General features: G+C 39.7%; 1 protein-coding gene across 9 annotated transcripts in view; it reads right to left on the bottom strand.

Moving 5' to 3' along the window:
* Positions 1-21500, bottom strand: part of NT5C2 (5'-nucleotidase, cytosolic II) — a 191614-nt gene that overhangs the window by 30250 nt on the left and 139864 nt on the right. For all 9 annotated transcript variants that reach the window (XM_066354742.1, XM_066354741.1, XM_066354745.1 and 6 more), the window contains one exon: positions 13306-13379. In XM_066354742.1, the coding sequence (XP_066210839.1) occupies positions 13306-13379 (74 nt within the window). The remainder of the gene's footprint in view (positions 1-13305; positions 13380-21500) is intronic.

The following is a 21500-nucleotide window of genomic DNA, read 5'->3' as shown; positions in this document are numbered from 1 at the left end:
AAACTAAAAATCATAAAAATTAAAAAAATACAAGGCAATCAATTTCTCTTGTAACAAACTAAAACAACCCCCCATATGGCCAGTAGTAATGGCCCTCGCCATTCACATGCAGGTTCCCATAGAATTTAGGCAGATGATAAAGAAACAGTGGAGCCAAAAAATGGTGGGCCATTACTTTATTCAAGACTCGCACTGGCTGACGAGCAAACACACAGGGAAAAAACACTGCCCTTTCACTTAGGGCTCCCAAAGCCACTGACACCTTCTCTGGTTCCAGAACCAGGAGAATCTTCTCTGGTTTCTCCTAGAATCAAAGGTCCCACCAATCTCAGCAGAGCTCGCTAAAGTCCCTCACCTCTGTTCCCCATCTCCTTCTTCAAACTTCAGCACCCTGCATTCTCTATGCCAGGGGTCAGGAACCTATGGCTCGTGAGCCAGATGTGGCTCTTTTGATGGCTGCATCTGGCTCGCAGACAAATCTTTAATTAAAAAAAATAATGTTAAAAATATAAAACATTCTCATGCATTAAAATCCATTCATTTCCTACCGCTCATGTTCATGGTTGCAGGTGGCTGGAGCCAATCACAGCTGTCCTCCGGGACATCACCAAATTTTTATTGGATAATGCGTAATGTACACGGGTCGTTGTATGGCTCTCATGGAATTACATTTTAAAATATGTGGCATTCATGGCTCTCTCAGTTTAAAAGGTTCCTGGCCCCTGCTCTATGCTCTCACTCTGCAAATATCGTTTCTCTCTCCTCCAGCACCCATTAGCAAGACAAAGTACACACCAAGCAGGAAGCACACACCAGCACACACCAAGCAGGAAGGTAATTTGCAATTTCACAGATCACATACCTGGCACTGCCGAGCACTATTTTTTAACGTTAAAGTGAGCAAGCTCAAAAAATACAAATTTTACAAACTTATTTGCCCAATAACTCCCCCCAAAAAACCCTCTCCAACTTCATTCTACCAAAGATCTATATAGTTTACTTCTGAAAAGTTGTAAGTTCAGAATAAAATTCTTGAGTCCATATATGTATGTTTGCCTCGCCCTCTTATTAGTGACAAATCAAACCTTCAAATGATTATTCACCACTAATTTTTTTTTTGGGGGGGGGGTATTTTTCTGAAGCTGGAAACGGGGAGAGACAGACAGACTCCTGCATCCACCCGGCACGCCCACCAGGGGGTGACGCTCTGCCCACCAGGGGGCGATGCTCTGCCCCTCCGGGGCGTCGCTCTGTTGCGACCAGAGCCACTCTAGCGCCTGAGGCAGAGGCCAAGGAGCCATCCCCAGCGCCCGGGCCATCTTTGCTCCAATGGAGCCTCGCTGCGGGAGGGGAAGAGAGAGACAGAAAGGAAGGAGAGGGGGAGGAGTGGAGAGGCAGATGGGCACCTCTCCTGTGTGCCCTGGCCAGGAATCGAACCCGGGACTTCTGCACGCCAGGCCAACGCTCTACCACTGAGCCAACCGGCCAGGGCCTTATTCACCACTAATTTTATCAGCCTCAATATCTGAAATGAAGAACAATATTCTCAAAATATTGGGATCATTCAAAGCAAATTTTCTTCTTGCCCTGGCTGGATAGCTCAGATGATTAGAGCATCGTCCCAAAGCACAGAGGTAGCTGGTTCGATCCCAGGTTAGGGCACATACAGGAACAGATTGATGTTCCTGACTGTCTCTCACTCCCTCCTTTCCTCTCTCTAAAATCAATAAACATTTAAAAAAAAAACCAACACAGCATTTAAAAAAAAAAAAAAAAGCAAATTTTCTTACTGATATGAAGTATAAAAAAAGTGAGAAATCAAATCATAACACTCCCTCATCAAGGAGGTCTTCTATGGCCATTTTCTAAAACAGCAAAAACAGCTGTTTCTTATGAAAATAGCTTACATCTCCAAATTAGATCTCACCCCTCTATACTTTCCATGAAAGTCCAATAATTTCACACAGTTGAAAACAAGAAAAGAAAACTCTGAGAAGCCCTATGTTGATGTTTTTTCAGAACAAAATTAGGCAGTTTACTGTGGGAGACTATGAGTTGACCAAAGTCCTTGCAGTTTAATAAGCCAAAAGGATAAGCTCTTCCCCACAAATCTGATTGTTTGATTAAGTGGCCAAAGGCTACACCTTTCTCCACACCTCCTTGTTAGCTGTGTTTCCACTGTCCTATCCCCCTTTCCCTTGAAGAGACTGGAAGCAGTTTTCTTTTTACCCTTTGTTTTGTGAAGTTAAGATGTTATATGCATGGTGGGGGTTTTCTGCATTTGAGAAAATTCTTGGTTTCCCGGAAATGTGACTTTGTATCAGAGATCTCTTTGACTTTTTAAGGACTTTGTTTTGCACTATAAAAATAAAGCTTTTGGGAGTGCAGAGGCTTTGGTAGGCCATCAGCCACCATAAGACCTCCCGATCCCATCCTTTTTCTTTCTGTATTTATTTTCTAATCCTCTACCTTTCCCACCTGAGACATGCAAAATTATGAGTCACACTGGTTCACAACAGTTTACAGTAAAAGCCCTAAGCCAATAACCGCCTTCTTTCAATAAATGTACCATTCAAAACATGACTGCCAGTTGAAATGTCCTATCCACACACTTCAGAAGCATCAATACTAGGCTCATTATCAATTTCACTACATCGTAACTCTAAACACTATTGTAATCCATCTGTGCTGTAAATAGTAGCGCCATTACATGCAAAATATTGTTTGCCAGAATAGCCAATTCACAGATTATTCTGGATAGCAGTTTCACAGCATGTCTACTCATTTCATTTCAGATAAAATAAACACTTATTGGGTTATTTCTTCCCCTAATAAAAAAAATCAAGTGCTTATTGAATGTCTTCTCTGTGTTAGGAATAATTCTAGGCAAAGAAAGTACCTATTTGTTGTAACAACTACTATTTATGAAGCACATAATATATAATAAGGTAACATCAAAAATAAAAAATAAAATAAGACACTATTTCTTCCCTCAATTACCAAACTCTAAAGTCAAAATAGACAGGAAAAAAAATTTTTTAAATGCATTATGCCACATTTCATTCTGCACAGAAAATTGGCATTTTCCAAAAACACTTGAAGAAAAGACAGTATATGGCCAGCAGTAACTGCTGTCGTTGACATTCGCATGCAGGTTTCTCATTGAATTTGGGAAGACGGTAAAAAAAATAGTGGGGTCAAAAAATAGCCATTCCAGCCTGACCGGTGGTGGCGCAGTGGATAAAGCATCGACCTGGAAATGCTGAGATCGCCGGTTCAAAACCCTGGGCTTGCCTGGTCAAGGCACATATGGGAGTTGATGCTTCCAGCTCCTCCCCCCTTCTCTCTCTCTGTCTCTCTCCCTCTCTAAAAATGAATAAATAAAATTAAAAAAAAAATAGCCATTCCTTTATTCAAGACTCACACCAGCCGATGAGCAAACACACAGGGAAAAAACTTCCCTCTTCATTCAGAGCTCACAAAGCTACTGACACATTATCCAGTTCCTCCTAGAATCAAAGGCCTCACCAGTCCCAAAGTCCCTCACCTCTGGTTCTCCATCTGCCAACATGGCTTCTTACTCTGCAAAATTGGCTACTCTCTCTTTCCCTGCCATCTTGGCTTCTCTTTCTCCTCCTTCCTCTTCTTTCTTTTTAAAAATTTTCTGGCACAAAAACCTCTCCTTCAGCAAAAATTAGCATAACAATGGTCATTCCCAAGCAGGAGGGTAATTAGCAATTTCACAGATTACATACCTGGCGCTGCCCAGCGCCATTTTTAACAATAAAAGTGAGCAAACTAAAAAAGTCATATTTTATAAACTCATTTGCCCAACAGTAAGTTAACAACCTAAGAAATAATGTTAATGGTGCGAGAGTTAGAACACAGAAGGAAAACAATCATAAATTTAAAAATTATAATTAAACAAAAATGTTACTGCCTAAACCTAATAAAAAATAAACCAAATAAAAGAAAATGGTGTCTAAAGTATATATTTGAATATTACCTTATTATATTCATTTTGTTAAATAATTACTTTTTTGTAGTTATCAATTTTCATAAAAGCAGGCTGTAACTTCATACTTATAATTACTTTAAAATTAGCTATAAATTTAAAACTCCCACATTCTCTTGCATTCACTACAGCAAAAGGTTCTTTGGTAGGGGGGATTAATAAAATTGAAAAAACTTCTACCTAGATAGATGAAATAAATACAAATTATCAAAACAGATACAAGAAGAAATAGAAACAGGCTAGCCTTATATAATTTTTTAATTTTATTTATTGGTTTTAGAGAGGGAAAGAGAGAAAAAGAAAGAGAAAAAGAGAGAGGAGTGGGGGAAGAGCAGTAAGAATCAATTCATAGTTGCTCCTCATACCTGCCTTGACCAGGCAAGCCTGGGGTTCTGAACTGGCGACCTCAGCATTCCAGGTTGATGCTTTATCCACTGCACCACCACAAGTCAGGCTAGCCCTATATTTATGTTTAAAAGTTGCATGTATAATTTAAAATCTTCCCACAAAAATAACTCCTGGTTCAGGTGGCTTCATTAGTTAATTCTATTAAATATGCAATTCACCCTTTTAACAAACAACAAAAAAACCCACTAAACTAAACAAAAAAACATGACCATAATAGAGGGATAGAAAGCATTTGATGAAATTAAGCACCCAGGCTCTGGCCAGGTAGCTCAGTTGCTTACGGCGCTGTCCCAACATGCCAAGGTTACAGGTTTGAACCTATTAGGACACAGAAGAATCAACCAATGAGCACATAAATAAGTGAAACAACAAATTGATGTTTCTTTCTCCCTTTCCTCTTTCTCTAAAATCAATACATTTAAAAAACTGAAATTCAGCACCCATTCATGTTAAAAATTAAACTCCTAGAAAACTAAAACGGAACTTTCTCAACGGAACAAAAACCTACAACAGCATACTTTATAGTGAAAAATTGAACATTCTTTAAGATTAAGAACATGACAAAGAGGTCATTCTCAGCATCTCTATTCAATATGGTTTTACTTAGAGCAATAAGTCAAAAAAAAATTTTTAATTTGTATTTTTTCATTGATTTTAGAGAGAGAAGTAGGGAGACAAAGGGAAGGAGAGAAGGAGGGAAGAGAAAAGGGAGAGGAGAGAGGAGGGAGGAGAGAGGGGGGAAGAGAGAAGGGGGAGGAGAGAGAGAAGTGGGAGATGGAGGGTAAAGGGGAGGAGAAGAAGGGGAGTGGGCGAGATGGAGGGAGTGGGAGAGAGAGAAGATGGAAGAGAAAGGGGGAATGTTGGTCAAATAAGTTTATAAAATATGATTTTTATGTTTGCTTGCTTATAATGTGCATTGGGGGCTGGGCAGTGCCAGGTGTATGTGGGTCTGTGAAATTGCAAATTACCTTCCTGCTTGGGAAGGGCCATTGTTTTGCTGATGTTTGTTGGATGAGAGGTTTTTGTGCCAGAAGGTTTGGGGGTTTTTTTTGTATTTTTCCGAAGCTGGAAATGGGAAGGCAGTCAGACAGACTCCCGCATGCGCCTGACCGGGATGCCCACCAAGGGGCGATGCTCCACCCATCCGGGGCGTTGCTCTTCCTCGACCAGAGCCATTCTAGCGCCCAAGGCAGAGGCCATGCAGCCCTCCCCAGCACTTTGCTCCAATGTAGCCTCGGTTGCGGTTGCGGGAGAGGAAGAGAGAGACAGAGAGGAAGGAGAGGGGGAGGGGTGGAGAAGCAGATGGGCGCTTCTCCTGTGTGCCCTAGACTCCTGCACGCCAGGCTGACGCTCTACCACTGAGCCAACCGGTCAGGGCCCAGAAGGTTTTGAAAAAAAGAGAGAGAAGCCATGTTTGCAGAGTGAGAGAGCGGAAAGAATGCAGAGTGCTGAAGAAGAAGCCAGTTTGTGCAGAGAGAGAGAAGGTGTGCAGATGGGGAGCCAGAGCTGAGGGGCTTTCACGAGCTCTGCTGAGACTGGTGGGGCCTTTGATTCTAAGAGGAACTGGAGAAGATTCTCCTGGTTGTGGAACCAGAGAATGTGTCAGTGGCTTTGGGAGTCCTGAGTGAAAGGGAAGTGTTCTCCCTGTGTAGTGCTCGTTAGCCGGTGAGAGACTTTAATAAAGGAATAGCCCACCATTTTTTTGGCTCCACTGTTTCCTTACCATCTGTCCGAATCCAATGGGAACCTGCATGTGCATAGCCACAACAGCTGCAACCACTGGCCATACAGTGAAAAGGGGGAAAGAGAAGAAAGGGGAAGAGGAGAAAGAGAAGAAAAGGGGAGAGGGGTAGAAAAAAGAGGAGGGGGAGAGGGAGGAGAGAAAGGGAGAGAGAGACATTGATTTGTTGTTCCACTTATTTATGCATTCATTGGTTAATTCGTATATGTGCCCTAACCAGGGATAGAACCAACAATCTTGGTGTATCAGGTGATGTTCTAATCAACTAAGCCACTGGGCCAGGGCAAAAAAAATTTTTTTTCATTTCAAAAAAATGTTTTAAATAAAATAAGATATAAAGATATATAGATTGGAGCAAAGTTGGGCTGGGCTCTGGGGATGGCTCCATGGCCTCTGCCTCAGGTGCTTGAATGGCTCCGTTGCAACACCCCAGATGGGCAGAGCATTGCCCCTAGTGAGCATCCGGGGTGTATCCCGGTCAGGTGCATGCCGAGTCTGTCTCTCTGCTTCCCCGCTTCTCACTTCAGAAAAATACACACACAAAAAAAGATAACCCAATTTAAAAATGGGCATTTGAATAGGCATTAAAAAAAAATAAAAATAAAAATAAATATATATATAGCTAATAAGTACATGGAGATTATAAATATCACTAGTTATCAAGAAAATACAAAGTAAAATCACAAGACAACACTACACACCCACTAGAATGGATAAACTCAAAGACCTGATAATATCAAGTATTGGTAAGGAGTAACTAGAATTTTCATGCTTGCTGGTGAGAATTTAAAATGGTTTTACTACTTTGAAAAAGCATTAGTCAGTTTCCTATAAGGAAGACCTACAATCTAGCAATTTTACTCTTAGGTATTTACCCAGAAGAAATAATAATAAACATCCACAGAAAGACCTGTACACCAATGTTCATAGTAGTAGTTTTATTCATAACAGCTCGAAACTGAAAACAACCCAAATGTCCATCAACAGATAAACATATTGTGGTATACCCAAACAATTTGGGTACCCCTCCAAAAAAGGGAAAGTTTAAAAAGAAAGAAGGTAATTTTATAATGTTGAATGGTTAATATTACTAATAATAAATACAATCTATTGTTCCACTTAGTTACTTTTGTTTGTTGATTCCTGTATGTGCCCTGACCAGAGATTGAGCCCACAACTTTGCTCCAACCAAATGACGCTCCAACCAAATGATCCACCCACCAGAGCTAAACTTTAAAGATCTTAAAATTTTGTTAATTATACCTTAATAAAAATAAACAAACAAACAAACAAATAAATACAACCTATCAAAATTATACACCCTGGTCCTGACCAAGTAGCTCAGTTGGTTAGAGTGTCGTCCTGATATGCCAAGGTTGTGGGTTCAATCCCCAATAAAGACACATACAAGGCCTGACCAGGCGGTGGCACAGTGGATAGAGCGTCAAATTGAGATGTGGAGGACCCAGGTTCGAGACCCTGAGATTGCCAGCTTGAGCGCGGGCTTATCTGGTTTGAGCAAGGCTCACCAGCTTGAGCCCAAGGTCGCTGGCTCGAGCAAGGAGTCACTGAGTCTGCTGTAACCCTCTCCCCACCCCCCACTCCCCGTCAAGGCACATATGAGAAATCAATCAATGAACAACTAAGGAACCGCAACAAAGAATTAATGTTTCTCATCTCTCTCCCTTCCTGTTTGTCCTTATCTATCCCTCTCTCTGACTCTCTCTGTCTCTGCCACAAAAAAAAGACATACGAGAATCAACCAATGAATGCATAATTGAAAGAAAAAGCAAACTGATGTCTCTCTCCCTTCCACCCCCTCTCTCTCTAAAAATCAGTAATTTAAAAAAGAAAAAATTATGCATACTAGTATCATGCTCATGAGAAGGGCACATCATTTCAGTGGTATTCTTCCCCAACATATATAATACTTCAACCTATTTCTTACCTTTTACAATTGTACTATGGTCAACTATGGTCAAATAAGATGTTACCATTAGGAAGGAGAAAGGTAAACTCTATTATTTTTGCAACTCTTCTGTAGATCTAAAAATTATTTCAAAATAAAAAGTTTTCAAGTGTTAGGAGTAAAAAAAAAAACTATTTATTAATAGACACAACATGAATGAATCACAAAAACATTATGCTGAGCAAAGGAAGCCAGACACAGAGAACATACTGTGAGATTCCATTTATATGACATTCTAGAAAAGGTAAAATTAATAGTAAAAAAGAAAAAGCCCTGAAATAAAGGGGATTAGAAGAGAGAACTGACTTCCAGGAGGCCATAAGGGCACTTTTGTGAAAGATGGAAACATCCTTTATTGAGGTGGTGATTACATAAGTGTATCCATTCTGTTGAATTCTAAATGCATGTGGCTTCATTGTATATAACTTATTCCTCAAAAATGTTTATTAAAATGTAAAAAGTTCATATTTAAAAGTGTTTCACTTGAATAATTAGTGTATACTACATAAAGTATCATGATTGAGTCTTTTGTGGGGGGGGGGGGAGGGAAGATAGTGAGACAGACCTTTTGCATGCACTCAAAAAGGATCTACTCGCAACCCCTGTCTGGGGCTAATGCTTGAAATCAGGTGAGCTATTTTTAGCACCAGAGGCTGACACTCAGACCAACCGAGCTATCCTCAGCACCAGGGGCCAACGATGGAACCAATCGAGCCACTGGCTGTGGGAGGAAAAGAGAGAAAGAAGGGGGAGAGGGACGGGAAGAGAAGAAGATGGTCGCTTGTCTTGTATGCCCTCAATGGGAATCAAACCCAAGACATCCATACACTGGGCCGAAGCTCTATCCACTGACCTGCTGGCCAGGACCCCATGATTGATTCTTAAACTGAGATATTAAAACTTAGGCACCCAAACTGTTCATTCAATAAATATTTACTGGGCACCTACTATATGCCAGGCTTCAGAGAGTACATAAAATAGATATAAATGTGAAAAAGAAAGGCATTGCCCTTGAGAAACTCATAGGCCGATGGGGAGATAGGCAAGTAAACAAAAGTTGCCAGTGACACAAATTGCTCCGAAGGAGGGAATGATGTACCAAGGATTATACAGAGAAAACAAATGTCTCAGATAATGCTTCAAAAAAATATAGACCCTTTCTAAGAATTTATCCTGTGAGTCTATTACATTTACTCCACAAATATTTATCCCAACATAGGAGAAGCGCCCATTTGCTTCTCCACTCCCACCCCCTCCTTCCTCTCTGTCTCTCTCTTCCCCTCCCGCAGCCAAAGCTCCATTGGAGCAAAGATGGCCCGGGCGCTGGGGATGGCTCCTTGGCCTCTGCCCCAGGTGCTAGAGTGGCTCTGGTCGCAGCAGAGCGATGCCCCGGAGGGGCAGAGCATCGCCCCTGGTGGGCGTGCCGGGTGGATCCCGGTCGGGCGCATGCGGGAGTCTGTCTGACTGTCTCTCCCCGTTTCCAGCTTCAGAAAAATACAAAAAAATATATATATATTTATCCCAAATACTCAGTGTTTAAAAAACACAAAAACAGTTCTTTTAGTCTTGTCTGTGTACTTCATGGCAGTTTTCTGAGGAACAAGCCTCAGCAGTAAGAGTATAGTTTGCTTTTTAAATAACCAATTTATTCACAGATAAATTTAATGAATATCATTCTGGAAAAGAGGTGAGGGTATTAAGTCAATAAACTTGTTTTCCTGTATGCTTTATGAAATGGAGGCAATACCACAAGAGTAACAACGTTTTTCACCCAACATGAAATGGTTGGAATAATGTATAGTCTCTCAAAAGGACTATTTTAAAGTGCTTTGCCCATTTGAGTAGTTAAGTCCTAGTTTGTTTAAGAGGAGGAGCTTATTACTTTGAAATTATCTCACTATAAACTGTCATTATTCAAATGATAGTTTAAACTTATTATATACATGTATGCTTAGATTTGAATCTTACTTCAACTAATATCATAACTAAATGTCCTTGACAAAGTCCTTAATGTCTTAAGTGTCATCTGCAAAATGGATATAATAATAGCATCGTCCTTATAGGGTTTTTGTAAATATTAAATTAGTGACATAAATGAGGTGATCCATGTATTAAATAATCTATGTAAAACACTTAAAACAGTGTGGCCTATAATAAGCACTTAATAAATAGTAATAATCACTACTACTATAAATACCTATAAGCAAAGTACATTAAAGTATGGACTAAAAGTAATTATTAAAATATGAAGTGGACAAGAGAAAAAAATATGAAAGGGGGCACAAAAAAAAGCAAATAAAAAGAAACCATGAGCTATTTTTAAACTTTAGAGGTTACGATTCAGTGACTTTTTCACTAAATAAGAGAATTCATTTTTTCATTATACTGTGAGAATATATAATTATTTCAATGCTCAGTAACAAAATATGTTGGGCACATTACAAGTTTTCAATAAATTTTTATTAAACTATTTCAATAATAATGTCTTAATAACCAGTGGGGGGGAAAGTTTGTCCCATTTTGACCCAATTAATTTCTATTTCTGCTTAGATAATATCTCTTTCAGTTACTTTGCCAATCATTTCCCCAGAAAGCTACAATCCTAGAAAGAAGAGAAATTGTAGGCTTTTTCTCCCAATTAGGACAGAAAGACCTACTGAGAAAGTATAGTGCTTCTACCTGCTTTCTCACAAGTGTTCCCAAAAGTGCCTGTGTCCAATCAGGAAAATCAAAATGTTGCAAAAACAACTTTAAGGCAACAAAAAGCCAAAAAAACAGTATGGATGGAACAAAAAGAAATTCAAATCAATTCAGTGTATATCTACTGCTCACAGAAATCAGGGGATATTTCAAAATGAATATGAAGAGATTTTAAAAAAGCATTTGATTTTTTTTTTAAATACTTTATTGATTTTACAGAGACAGGAGAGAAAGGGCAGCATGGAATGGGAAGTAACAACTCATAGTTGTTTCAGGCTAGTTGTTCACTGCTTGCCTGCGGTATGTGCCTGGACCAGGGAAGCCCAGGGTTTCGAACCGGCAACCTTGGCATTCCAGGCCAAAGGTTTATCCACTGTGCCACCACAGGCCAGGCGCATTTGATTTTTTTTACTAAACAAGAACATCAGAAAAGCAAACGACAAGTTAAAAAAAGTTGTTCAACTATGTAACTGAGATGTAAAACCAACTTTTATTTCATTGGTGAAAATGTACGATACGAAAGGCTGAAAATGTACTAAAGTATCTGCATGGTCCCTGATACCCTGATTTTTGTGAGCAGTTTTATATATATATTTTGTTGTTGTTGTTGTTGTATTTTTCTGAAGTGAGAAGTGGGAAGGCAGAGAGACAGACTCTTGCATGTGCCTGACAGGGATCCACCCAGCAAGCCCACTAGGGGGTGATGCTCTGCCCATCTGGGGCTGTTGCTCTGTTGCAACTGGAGCCATTTTAGCGCTTGAGGTGAGGTCATGGTGCCATCCTCAGTGACCAGGCCAAATTGCTCCAGTGGAGCCTTGGCTGTGGGAGGGGAAGAAAGAGAGAGAGAGAGAGAGAGAGAGAGAGAGAGAGAGAGAGAGAGAGAGAAGGGAGAGAAGAAGGGTGGAGAAGCACAGGGTCGCTTTTCCCGTGTGCCCTGACCGGGAATCAAACCTGGGACATCCATATACCGGGCCAACACTCTACCAATGAGCCAACCAGCTAGGGCCCAGTGTATATATTTAATACATAATTTGTTTGGTATATATCAAGGGTAGTTAACCTTTTTATACCTACCTCCCACTTTTGTATCTCTGTTAGTAGTAAAATTTTCTAATAGTAATGGTGATTTATAAAGTAGGGAAGTAACTTTGCTTTATAAAATTTTAAAGCAGAGTTATAGCAAGTTAAGGCATATAATAATAATTACTTACCAAGTACTTTATGTCGGATTTTCGCTAAGTTTGGCAGAATTAATCTTTATAGAACAACTTACTATAGTTAAATCTATCTTTTTATTTATACTTTGGTTGCCCACCATGAAAGCTGGAAGGCCCACTAGTGGGCGGTAGGGACCAGGTTGACTACCACTGGTATATATCATGGCCACATCTATGTGGCAAGTAGTACCTATAAACTGCATCTATTCATTTTTGCACATTATTATTATTTATATTTTTAGTCTAAATTGAACATCAAATTGAGATTTGAAACACAAATCAGTTTTCTAATACTATTATATAAGTTTCCTGAAAATAAGTAACTTTATACAATTTAAAGATTTTTGTGTATTTAAAAACAATGTTTTAGAGAAAATTGCTGATTCTTTTGAGTGTCACAGCTATGCACATGTACACGGCACATCCATTAAATGCACACGCGCTCAACTCTCTCATCCCTACTACTTCTTAAATGACATTTTCATTACTATTTGTACCAGATTGCAAATATTTTAATAAAAACTTTTTAAGTTCTGAATAGATGTTGCAACTTTTGACTAATGAATTGAAACAGCAGTGTTAGTGTTTAAGATGTGTCTAAGACTGAACAAAGCTAATAGCTCTAGTTTTTAAAAAGTCTTTCCTTCCATAGTATGTGCACAATCATGTCAATGAAAACTGAACACATTTTCCATTTGTCTTAAAGATAACATTAAAATTTTTTACTGATAAAACGTTTACCTTGCTGACTATGGTGGCGCAGTGGATAGGGCATTGACCTGGAATGCTGAAGTCCCTGGTTCAAAGCCCTGTGCTTGCCTGGTCAAGGCACATATGAGAAGCATCTGTGAGTTGTTGCTGCCCACTCCTCCCCCTTCCTTTTCCCTCTCTATCCTCTCAAAAAAACAGTAAATAAAATCTAAAAAAAAACAAAATAGTTTACTTATGGTAGAGTAAGAGATACAAAATCACATCCTTAAAGAACAGCTTAATAAAATAAAAGCTACAGTATACACAAATATATTATTTCACCATCATTTCTTACCAAGGTCTCTAAAATAATTTAGTACTTGTTCTACTTATCTGTACAAACTAAATGTCAAGGATACCTAGTTACTCTCAATACTCACAAATCTCAACAAAAGCAGCTTGATAATTAGACCCTCTGGCACCTAATCAACTTACTGAATTGCACTACTGTGGACCACTATAATATATCTAAAGCAATTTTAAGCAATCAAAAAGTGCTACTTACCAGCAAGTGTATAATCCATATCAAAACCAAAACACTTTATTTTCTCCATGGCTAAACTTCGATTCACAAACACCCTAAAAAAGGAGTAAAAAATGATATCTCAATTAACACTGAAACAAAAAAATTAACAGAATTTTTAGCTACATTTTTACATCTTATTTAAATACCAATATAAAAAGTCATAATAAAATGATTCAAGCCCTCCTTATACCTTAAATCAGACATTATATGAAAATATGTGAATTTTCTTAATTTGTTTTATTATTAACCATAATGCCATGTAGTCAAAACTTCAGAGAACTGCTTTTCTTTTTCAAAATATAATCTCATAAAAATAAGTTTATTTCAGAGATTTTAATAATTCATTCACTCATTCATTTATAGTTTATTTAATAAACAAAGGTTCTTAAGCCTACCAGATTGCCAGATATTAAAGACATAAATAAAGCTTCATTCAACAAATACTTAATGAATGCCTACTACATGCTAGGAACTAGGATGTGGCAGTGAACAATACTTGCTCTCATGGAACTTCTATTTTGTGTTTTGTCTTGTTTTGGTTTGGTTTTTGTTTTTTAATTTTTCTTAATTGAGAAGTGGGAAGGCAGAGAGACAGACTGCTGCATGTGCCCTGACCAGGATCCACCCAGCAAGCCCCCTAGGAGGCAATGCTCTGCCCATATGAGAATGTTGCTCCATTGCTTGGCAACCAAGCTACAATATTTTAGCACCTAAGGCGAGGCCATGGAGCCATCCTCAGCTCCCAGGGCCAACTTGCTCCAACCAAGCCAACTGGCTGTGGAAGGGGAAGAGAGAGATAGAGAGGAGAGGAGGATGAGTAGAGAAGCAGATGGTCACTTCTGTGTACCCTGACCAGGCACTGAACCCAGGATATCCACACACCAGAACCACTGAGCCAACCAGCCAGGGCCTCTTTGTTTGTTTTCTGAGAGAGAGAAGCATCAACTTGTTGTTCCACTTAGTTGTGCACCAACTGATTGCTTCTTGGGGCTCAAACCAGTAACCTCAGGGTTGAGCTGGCACCCTCTGGATCAAGCCGGCAGCCTCAGGATCCAGGCAGCAAACCGGGATTGAACTGGCAACCTAGGCACTCTGGGACAACACTCTATCCACTGCAGTACCAGCCAGAGCCAAAACTTCTGTTTAAGCTTAGAATTTCTACCCTTGAGAAATTCCGCCTAGCAGAAGAGGGACTTATAAGCAAATAATTATAATGATTCAATAAATGCTATAAAATATTATGTAAGAGAGGGCACCAGTTGTTTAGAGCCCAGAAGAGATGTGTGAGCTGAATCTTAAACAATGAGTAGAAGTTTTCCATTAGAATAAAGCAAGAAAGGCAAGCCAGGCAGAATAACCAAGCAAGAACAAGGTTTATAATGAACTACAAAACATTTATTGTGGTTGGAGCTGAGGAGTTTTTCTTAAGTTTTGCTTTTGTTTGTTTTTGCAAAAGAAGTTTTTATAAAGGAACAGGTGTGGAGGGAAGGGGCAATAAAATCTATGAAGCCAAAAAAGTTAACAGGGATCAAAATCAAGAATATTCTGCATGCTATGGGAGCATGGATTTTATCTGACAGGTAAGAACAAATTATCAGATTTTGAAGAAATGAAATTCAAATTTCAGAAAGATCATGATGAAGACAGGAAAAACTAAAAATATAATAGTATGGTTGATCATTATTACATCATGATGACGTTTTGGGGTAAGTTTTAATCATTTCTAAAAATAAGTATATTCTTTTCATCTGAACCCAGGCTTCGTGACCAAAATTACTGAAAGCTTTATTATTTAATGCTCTATTATGACCAACCTTTTTATTTCATAAGTAACTGTGAGAAATGAGAATGCTTTAAATCACCTAAAAAACCTGTTAAAAATACAGATGCCTGGGTTGGCCTCCCCCATTAATGATGTAGGTCAATAGTATTCAATGAGGAGTAACTGCACCAGCAGATGCAGAACACTCTACTGGAGTGCAAAAAGAAAATATTAGATCTTATATTTATTTCATCACTTAAAAATGTCTAATTTGGTCTGACCAGGCGGTGGTGCAGTGGATCAAGAGTCAGCCTGGGCCTGACCTGTGGTGGCGCAGTGGATAAAGCATCGACCTGGAAAGCTGAAGTCACTAGTTCAAAACCCTGCACTTGTCTGGTCAAGGCACATATGGGAGTTGATGCTTCCTACTCCCCACCCCTAAAATGAATAAATAAATTAAAAAAAAAAAAAAAAAAGAGTCAGCCTGGGACACTAAGGACCCAGGGTCCAACCCTGAGGTCACTGGCTTGAGTCTGGGATCATAGATATAACCCCATGGTCACTGGGTTTTTTTTGTTTGTTTTGTTTGGTTTGTTTTAATTTTTTTTTTCTTTTGCATTTTTTTTCTGAAGCTGGAAACAGGGAGAGACAGTCAGACAGACTCCCGCAAGTGCCCGACCGGGATCCACCCGGCATGCCCACCAGGGGGTGACGCTCTGCCCACCAGGGGGCGATGCTCTGCCCATCCTGGGCGTCGCCATGTTGCGACCAGAGCCACTCTAGCGCCTGAGGCAGAGGCCACAGAGCCATCCCCAGCGCCCGGGCCATCTTTGCTCCAATGGAGCCTTGGCTGCGGGAGGGGAAGAGAGAGACAGAGAGGAAGGCGCAGAGGAGGGGTGGAGAAGCAAATGGGCGCTTCTCCTGTGTGCCCTGGCCGGGAATCGAACCCAGGTCCTCTGCACGCTAGGCCGACGCTCTACCACTGAGCCAACCAGCCAGGGCTGTCACTGGTTTGAGACCAAAGGTCACTGGCTTCAGCAAGGGGTCATTGGCTCGGCTGGAAGCCCCCACTTAGGACACATATGAGAAAGTAATCAGTGAACAACTAATGTGGTGCAACTATGAGTTGATGTTTCTCATCTCTCTCCCTGTCTGTCTGTCCCTGTCTCTCACTCACTAAAAAAATTAATAAACAAAAATGTCTAATTTGTATATGTTTTCTACTATATATAAATAAGGACAGTAGTATAATTTATAAATAGGTATATACAGGAATGAATGTTACATATTTTAACTAGAGTTTGGAAACCACCGATCTAGGTATTGACTTTTTTAAAAAAATCTCTTGGGGCCCTGGCCGGTTGGCTCAGTGGTAGAGCGACGGCCTGGCATGCAGAAGTCCCGGGTTCAATTCCCGGCCAGGGCACACAGGAGAAGCGCCCATCTGCTTCTCCACCCCTCCCCCTCTCTGTCTCTCTCTGTCTCTCTCTTCCCCTCCCGCAGCGAGGCTCCATTGGAGCAAAGATGGCCCGGGCGCTGGGGATGGCTCCTTGGCCTCTGCTCCAGGCGCTAGAGTGGCTCTGGTCGTGGCAGAGCGACGCCCCGGAGGGGCAGAGCATTGCCCCCTGGTGGGCAGAGCGTCGCCCCCTGGTGGGCGTGCGGGGTGGATCCCGGTAGGGCGCATGCAGGAGTCTGTCTGACTGTCTCTCCCCGTTTCCAGCTTCAGAAAAATACAAAAAAAAAAAACAAAAAAAAACTCTTGGCCCTGGCCAGCTGGCTCAGTGGAAGAGCGTTGGCCTGGCATGTGGAAGTCCCAGGTTCAATTTCCAGTCAGGGCACACAGGAAAAGTGCCCATCTGCTTCTCCACCCTTCACCCTCTCCTTTCTCTCTCTCTCTTCCCCTCCCACAGCCAAAGCTCTACTGGAGCAAAGTTGGCCCAAGCGATGAGGATGGCTCCATAGCCTCTGCCTCAGGCACTAGAATGGCTCCGGTTGTAACGAAGCAACGCCTCAGATGTGCAGAGCATTGCCCCCTAGTGGGCTTGCTGGATGGATCTCAGTCAGGCGCATGCGGGAGTCTTTCTGCCTCCCCACTTCTCACTTCAGAAAAAAAAATATCTCTTCACCAACACATATATTACTGCTTTATTTACTTATTTATTTTCAGAGAAAGAGAGAGAGACAGAAAGAGAGAAACATCAAACTGCTCCTATATGTACCCTGACTAGGGAATCAACTGGCAATCTCCATGTTCCAAGATGATGCTCCAATCAACCGAGTTCTCTGGCCAGGGCACTGCTTTAAATTTTAATAGAAAATGTTTCCTCTCATCTCAGAATTTAGGTGCCAATGTTAAATACAGACAAATAATCAAATATTAGCTTAAAAATACTTTGTTAGTCAGTTAGAGCATTCTCCCAAACCACCAAGGCCGTGGATTCAATCCACAGTCAGGACACATATGGAAAGCAACGAATGAATGCACAACTAAGTGGAACAACAAACTGAATGCTTCTCTCTCTCTTTCTCTCCTCTCCCCCACTGACCTGTCTCTCTAAAATCAATAAAAATACTTTAACCAAGAACTTAAAATCAGATGGCCCTTGAACACAGATGTTTTCTGAAAACATAAAAATCATTACTTATCTCACAGTGTGCTATGTATGTACACTAGATTAGCTCTATAAAACCCCTAGTTCCTGAGAAATGTTATATAAAATATTTATAGTTTCTTTCCCTAAAAATACCTAGTCTTCCTGAAAATCAACATTTACCTTGTCTTGGTTCAACAATGGAGAAATAGTAAGAAAAGAGTAGTACAGTGATTTTCAACCTTTTTCATCTCATGGCATATACGAAGTACTGAAATTCTGTGGCACACCAAAAATTTTTTTTTTTTTTGCCAATCTGACGAAAAAAAAGGTATAATTCTGACACACTCACACTGGACAGCTATTGCCACTTTTTTTATTTCCTAAGAGGCAGGAAGCCTGACCAGGCAGTGAAGCAGTGGATAGAGCATCGGACTGGGATGCGGAAGACCCAGGTTTGAAACTCCTGGGTCTCCGGATGAGCATAGGGTCACTGGTTTATGGTCACTGGCATGAGCAAGGGGTTACCTGTGCTGCAATCTTTGCATTTCAGGAGTACACTCCAACCAACTGAGCTATCTGGCCAGGGTTTTTTGTTTGTTTGTTTAATTTGACTATCTAAGGAAAAAGACATCAGTACCCCTGACTAAACAGTCAGGTATAGCATGTTTTAAAAATTCTTGTGGCACACCAGTTGAAAATTGCTAGAGTGGTGGATAGCTGAAAGATACAGGAATTGAAGATTAAATGACATGCACCCAAAACTTTTTTTAAACATACCACTATCCCAAATACATCACCATAACCCTTCTAGCACTTCACCAAACCTCCCCCTGCATTTTAAGAGTATCTACTTTGTTATCATTATTTTCCCAGTTACATAAATCCTTCTGAAGTCACAACAGGGGTAAAAGACACAAAGTAATGTTTCTAACTCTGGAAACAATGTTACCACTGAAGCTTAGGCTTTTGAAACACACTTTCAGTTCAGGCTAGGGGGCCAACTGGATCAACTCCTTGCTCAGAGACCAAACAGCTGACATGCCAAAAATATTCTGTGGGAATTCAGGCAGGAAGGACTGGAAAGATTTTTCTTTCTTGTGATACAATCCAGGAAAGATGTGTAGGGCCAAATGAAAGAAACAGCTTTGATTCTGATAGAAGAATGAGTCTACGGCCATACCACCCTGAAAGCTCCCGATTTTGTCTGATCTTGGAAGTTTATTCTGTTGACATGGTTTCAAATGTCCCACTCAATATTATCCTTTATCTTTTCATTTTCACTCAAAATAAGTACCCTCTCCCACAGAAGCAATTCCTGAACTTAAAACAGAAACAAACATTCCTATCTCCCCTTCTAATTCACATTCCTATTATGAAACCAAAATAAAAGCCTCACATATATTCTCAACTTTCCTGGGAGGGAGGGGGCAATAAGAAGTTCAATCGAATTCATATGCAAATATCTAAAGTGGATGAGAAAAGCTATAATGACAAAATGGAACAGCTGCATTATATATAATTACAACAATATAATATATATGCTAAAATTTACGGTGATAATAAACATCCAAATGTAGCAAGTATGCACTGACTTCAGCAGAGAACTGCCTTGAGCCAGAAATAGCATGTCTCCAGGATACAGTCTTCAAGAAAAACTAAACTCTTGGCCTCAAACTAATGAGTATTCTTTACTATTATAACAAAAGAAAGTATTAGGTACTATATCAATTAGAAGGCTGGCTCACTATTCCACCACACATTTAAAACAAAACGATACCTGCCTTGGGGAATCCAAAAATGTCTATTGGCTCCAGGACCTTGACTGTATCTTTGTAGATGCCAGTTTACTTGTCATTTCTTTAAATTATTAACTAGTGAAACATACTCCGTCTCTATCTTTGAGTGTGAATAATTTGTGAAGTTAACTTTCCAAAGCTTGTTTTATATAAAATACAAAGTCATCACCCTAAGAAGCATGACTGAACTATAGCATCCAACCTTAAAACACAATTACCAGCCAGAAATTCCTACATACACATTAAGTCATTTGCAAGATACAGATCTGAGCATTTAAAAAGAGAAACAATTTTAGCAGACACAGGAACACTATAACACTAGGCACAAACTTCAACACAAAGACAAATGTAACAGCTTTTACTATCACACCCCACTGTAGTAAGGCATGAAATCTGAAGAAATTCTATGCAAATAAACAAATTAACCATAAAAAAATGATACTATTAATATAATGTGAATTAAGAAAAGGGACTTAATATTCTCATACTTAAGGACCATAAACATGCAATTTACTAAATTTGAAATTTTGTAAATAGCAAACTGAATGGTTTTGAGATTTAACTCATAATTCAAAGCAGCATTACCTCATCTGTTACTGGTTGCCGTTTTGCAAAATATGAAACTATCTGAGTCAACTAGTTCTTGAAGTCACATAACAAAATTCTTCTTCAAGTCTCTGGTATAACTTTTTTTATGATTTTAACCTAACTGCAAAAAAGCCTTTTTAGTCTAAACCAAGCCCTCAACAGCATGTATCTTCTGGGACTGTGTTGGAGAAAAAAACTTCTGTGTCTAATTTAACTTGTCATTGGATATCACTGTTGCTCCACACAAATCCATTTGGAATAGAATTTCTTTGGCAATGGTGAACTTTATCCCTAACCCCTCCTACTGCCTAGGAGTCACAATTTCCTGGCCAAGCGCCCAACAGCAGTTACTGCAACACCAAATGAGACTAAGGATACAAGTATAAAATCTTCTTGGGTATGTTTCGGTTATCAGTTTGAGTAAGTATATACTCAAAGTTTGTTACAATCAAAGAAAAGAAATAATTACAAGTGCTTTTTTTGAGAGTGCAAATTGAGATTATGTACCAAATGATGTGTCTCTCTGTGTATGTGTGTGTAACTTAATAGAAAAATGTTATAATGTAAATTTTTGTTGAAAATCTAACCCAAACTGGTTCCTATTATTGCTACTGGCACTCTATTTTTCCAGAGACCAAAAACCTAGTTAATATCTTTTTACTCTTTCCTCCCCCTTAAATCCACCTCATCTCAATCATTCATGTGCCTTGATTTAAATTTCCAAACATCTCTGGATTCAGATCTCTCACTCAGTCCACACTGCTAACAACCTGTCCAGGTCCGCATTAACTCATCAACTTCAGCAATAATCTCCCAATTGCTCTGCCTACACTCCAATGACAAATTAATTGCTTTGAAGTAGTGCAACTCCAAGTGTGGCCCACAGGCCAATGCTGGTCTGTGAACAGCTGTTAACTAATCCATGACATACATGGTATATACAGAAACTGCAAGTATAAAAACTTTTATAACAACTTGACAGAAAAATTTTGTTTAATAAAAAAGTAGACATTTCATTTTCTAGTATTTCATTTTTACTACATTTAACAAGTATACTGATCTCAAATTGGACATTAGGAAAAAAAAAACAAAAACCCTGGTTCTTCACCGTAGCCTGAGAAGCACTGTCTGAAAGCACAGTTCCATCCATGTTGCACTCCTACGTAGTAACATTTAGACATTCCTCGTTACCTTACCAACTAATAAATTACAATTTTTTTGTGATTTGTGAAAGACTTCAAGGCCTTTCCTCATCTTTCTAAAACCAGTTTTATCTTATTCTCCACATCATGCACCTTTTGCTCTAATAATCAAAATGAACTACCTATTTCCTAAATGGACGTTGAGGCTTTGTTTATGCTCTCCCCTATTCTTTTTTTTTTTTTTTCTTTTCTGAAGCTGGAAACCGAGAGAGCCAGTCAGACAGACTCCCGC

The sequence above is a fragment of the Saccopteryx leptura genome, chromosome 13 (genome assembly GCF_036850995.1).
Source record: "Saccopteryx leptura isolate mSacLep1 chromosome 13, mSacLep1_pri_phased_curated, whole genome shotgun sequence".
Taxonomy (NCBI): domain Eukaryota; kingdom Metazoa; phylum Chordata; class Mammalia; order Chiroptera; family Emballonuridae; genus Saccopteryx; species Saccopteryx leptura.
Note: the sequence above shows the minus strand (reverse complement) of the source record. Positions and strands in the feature narration are given on the sequence as shown.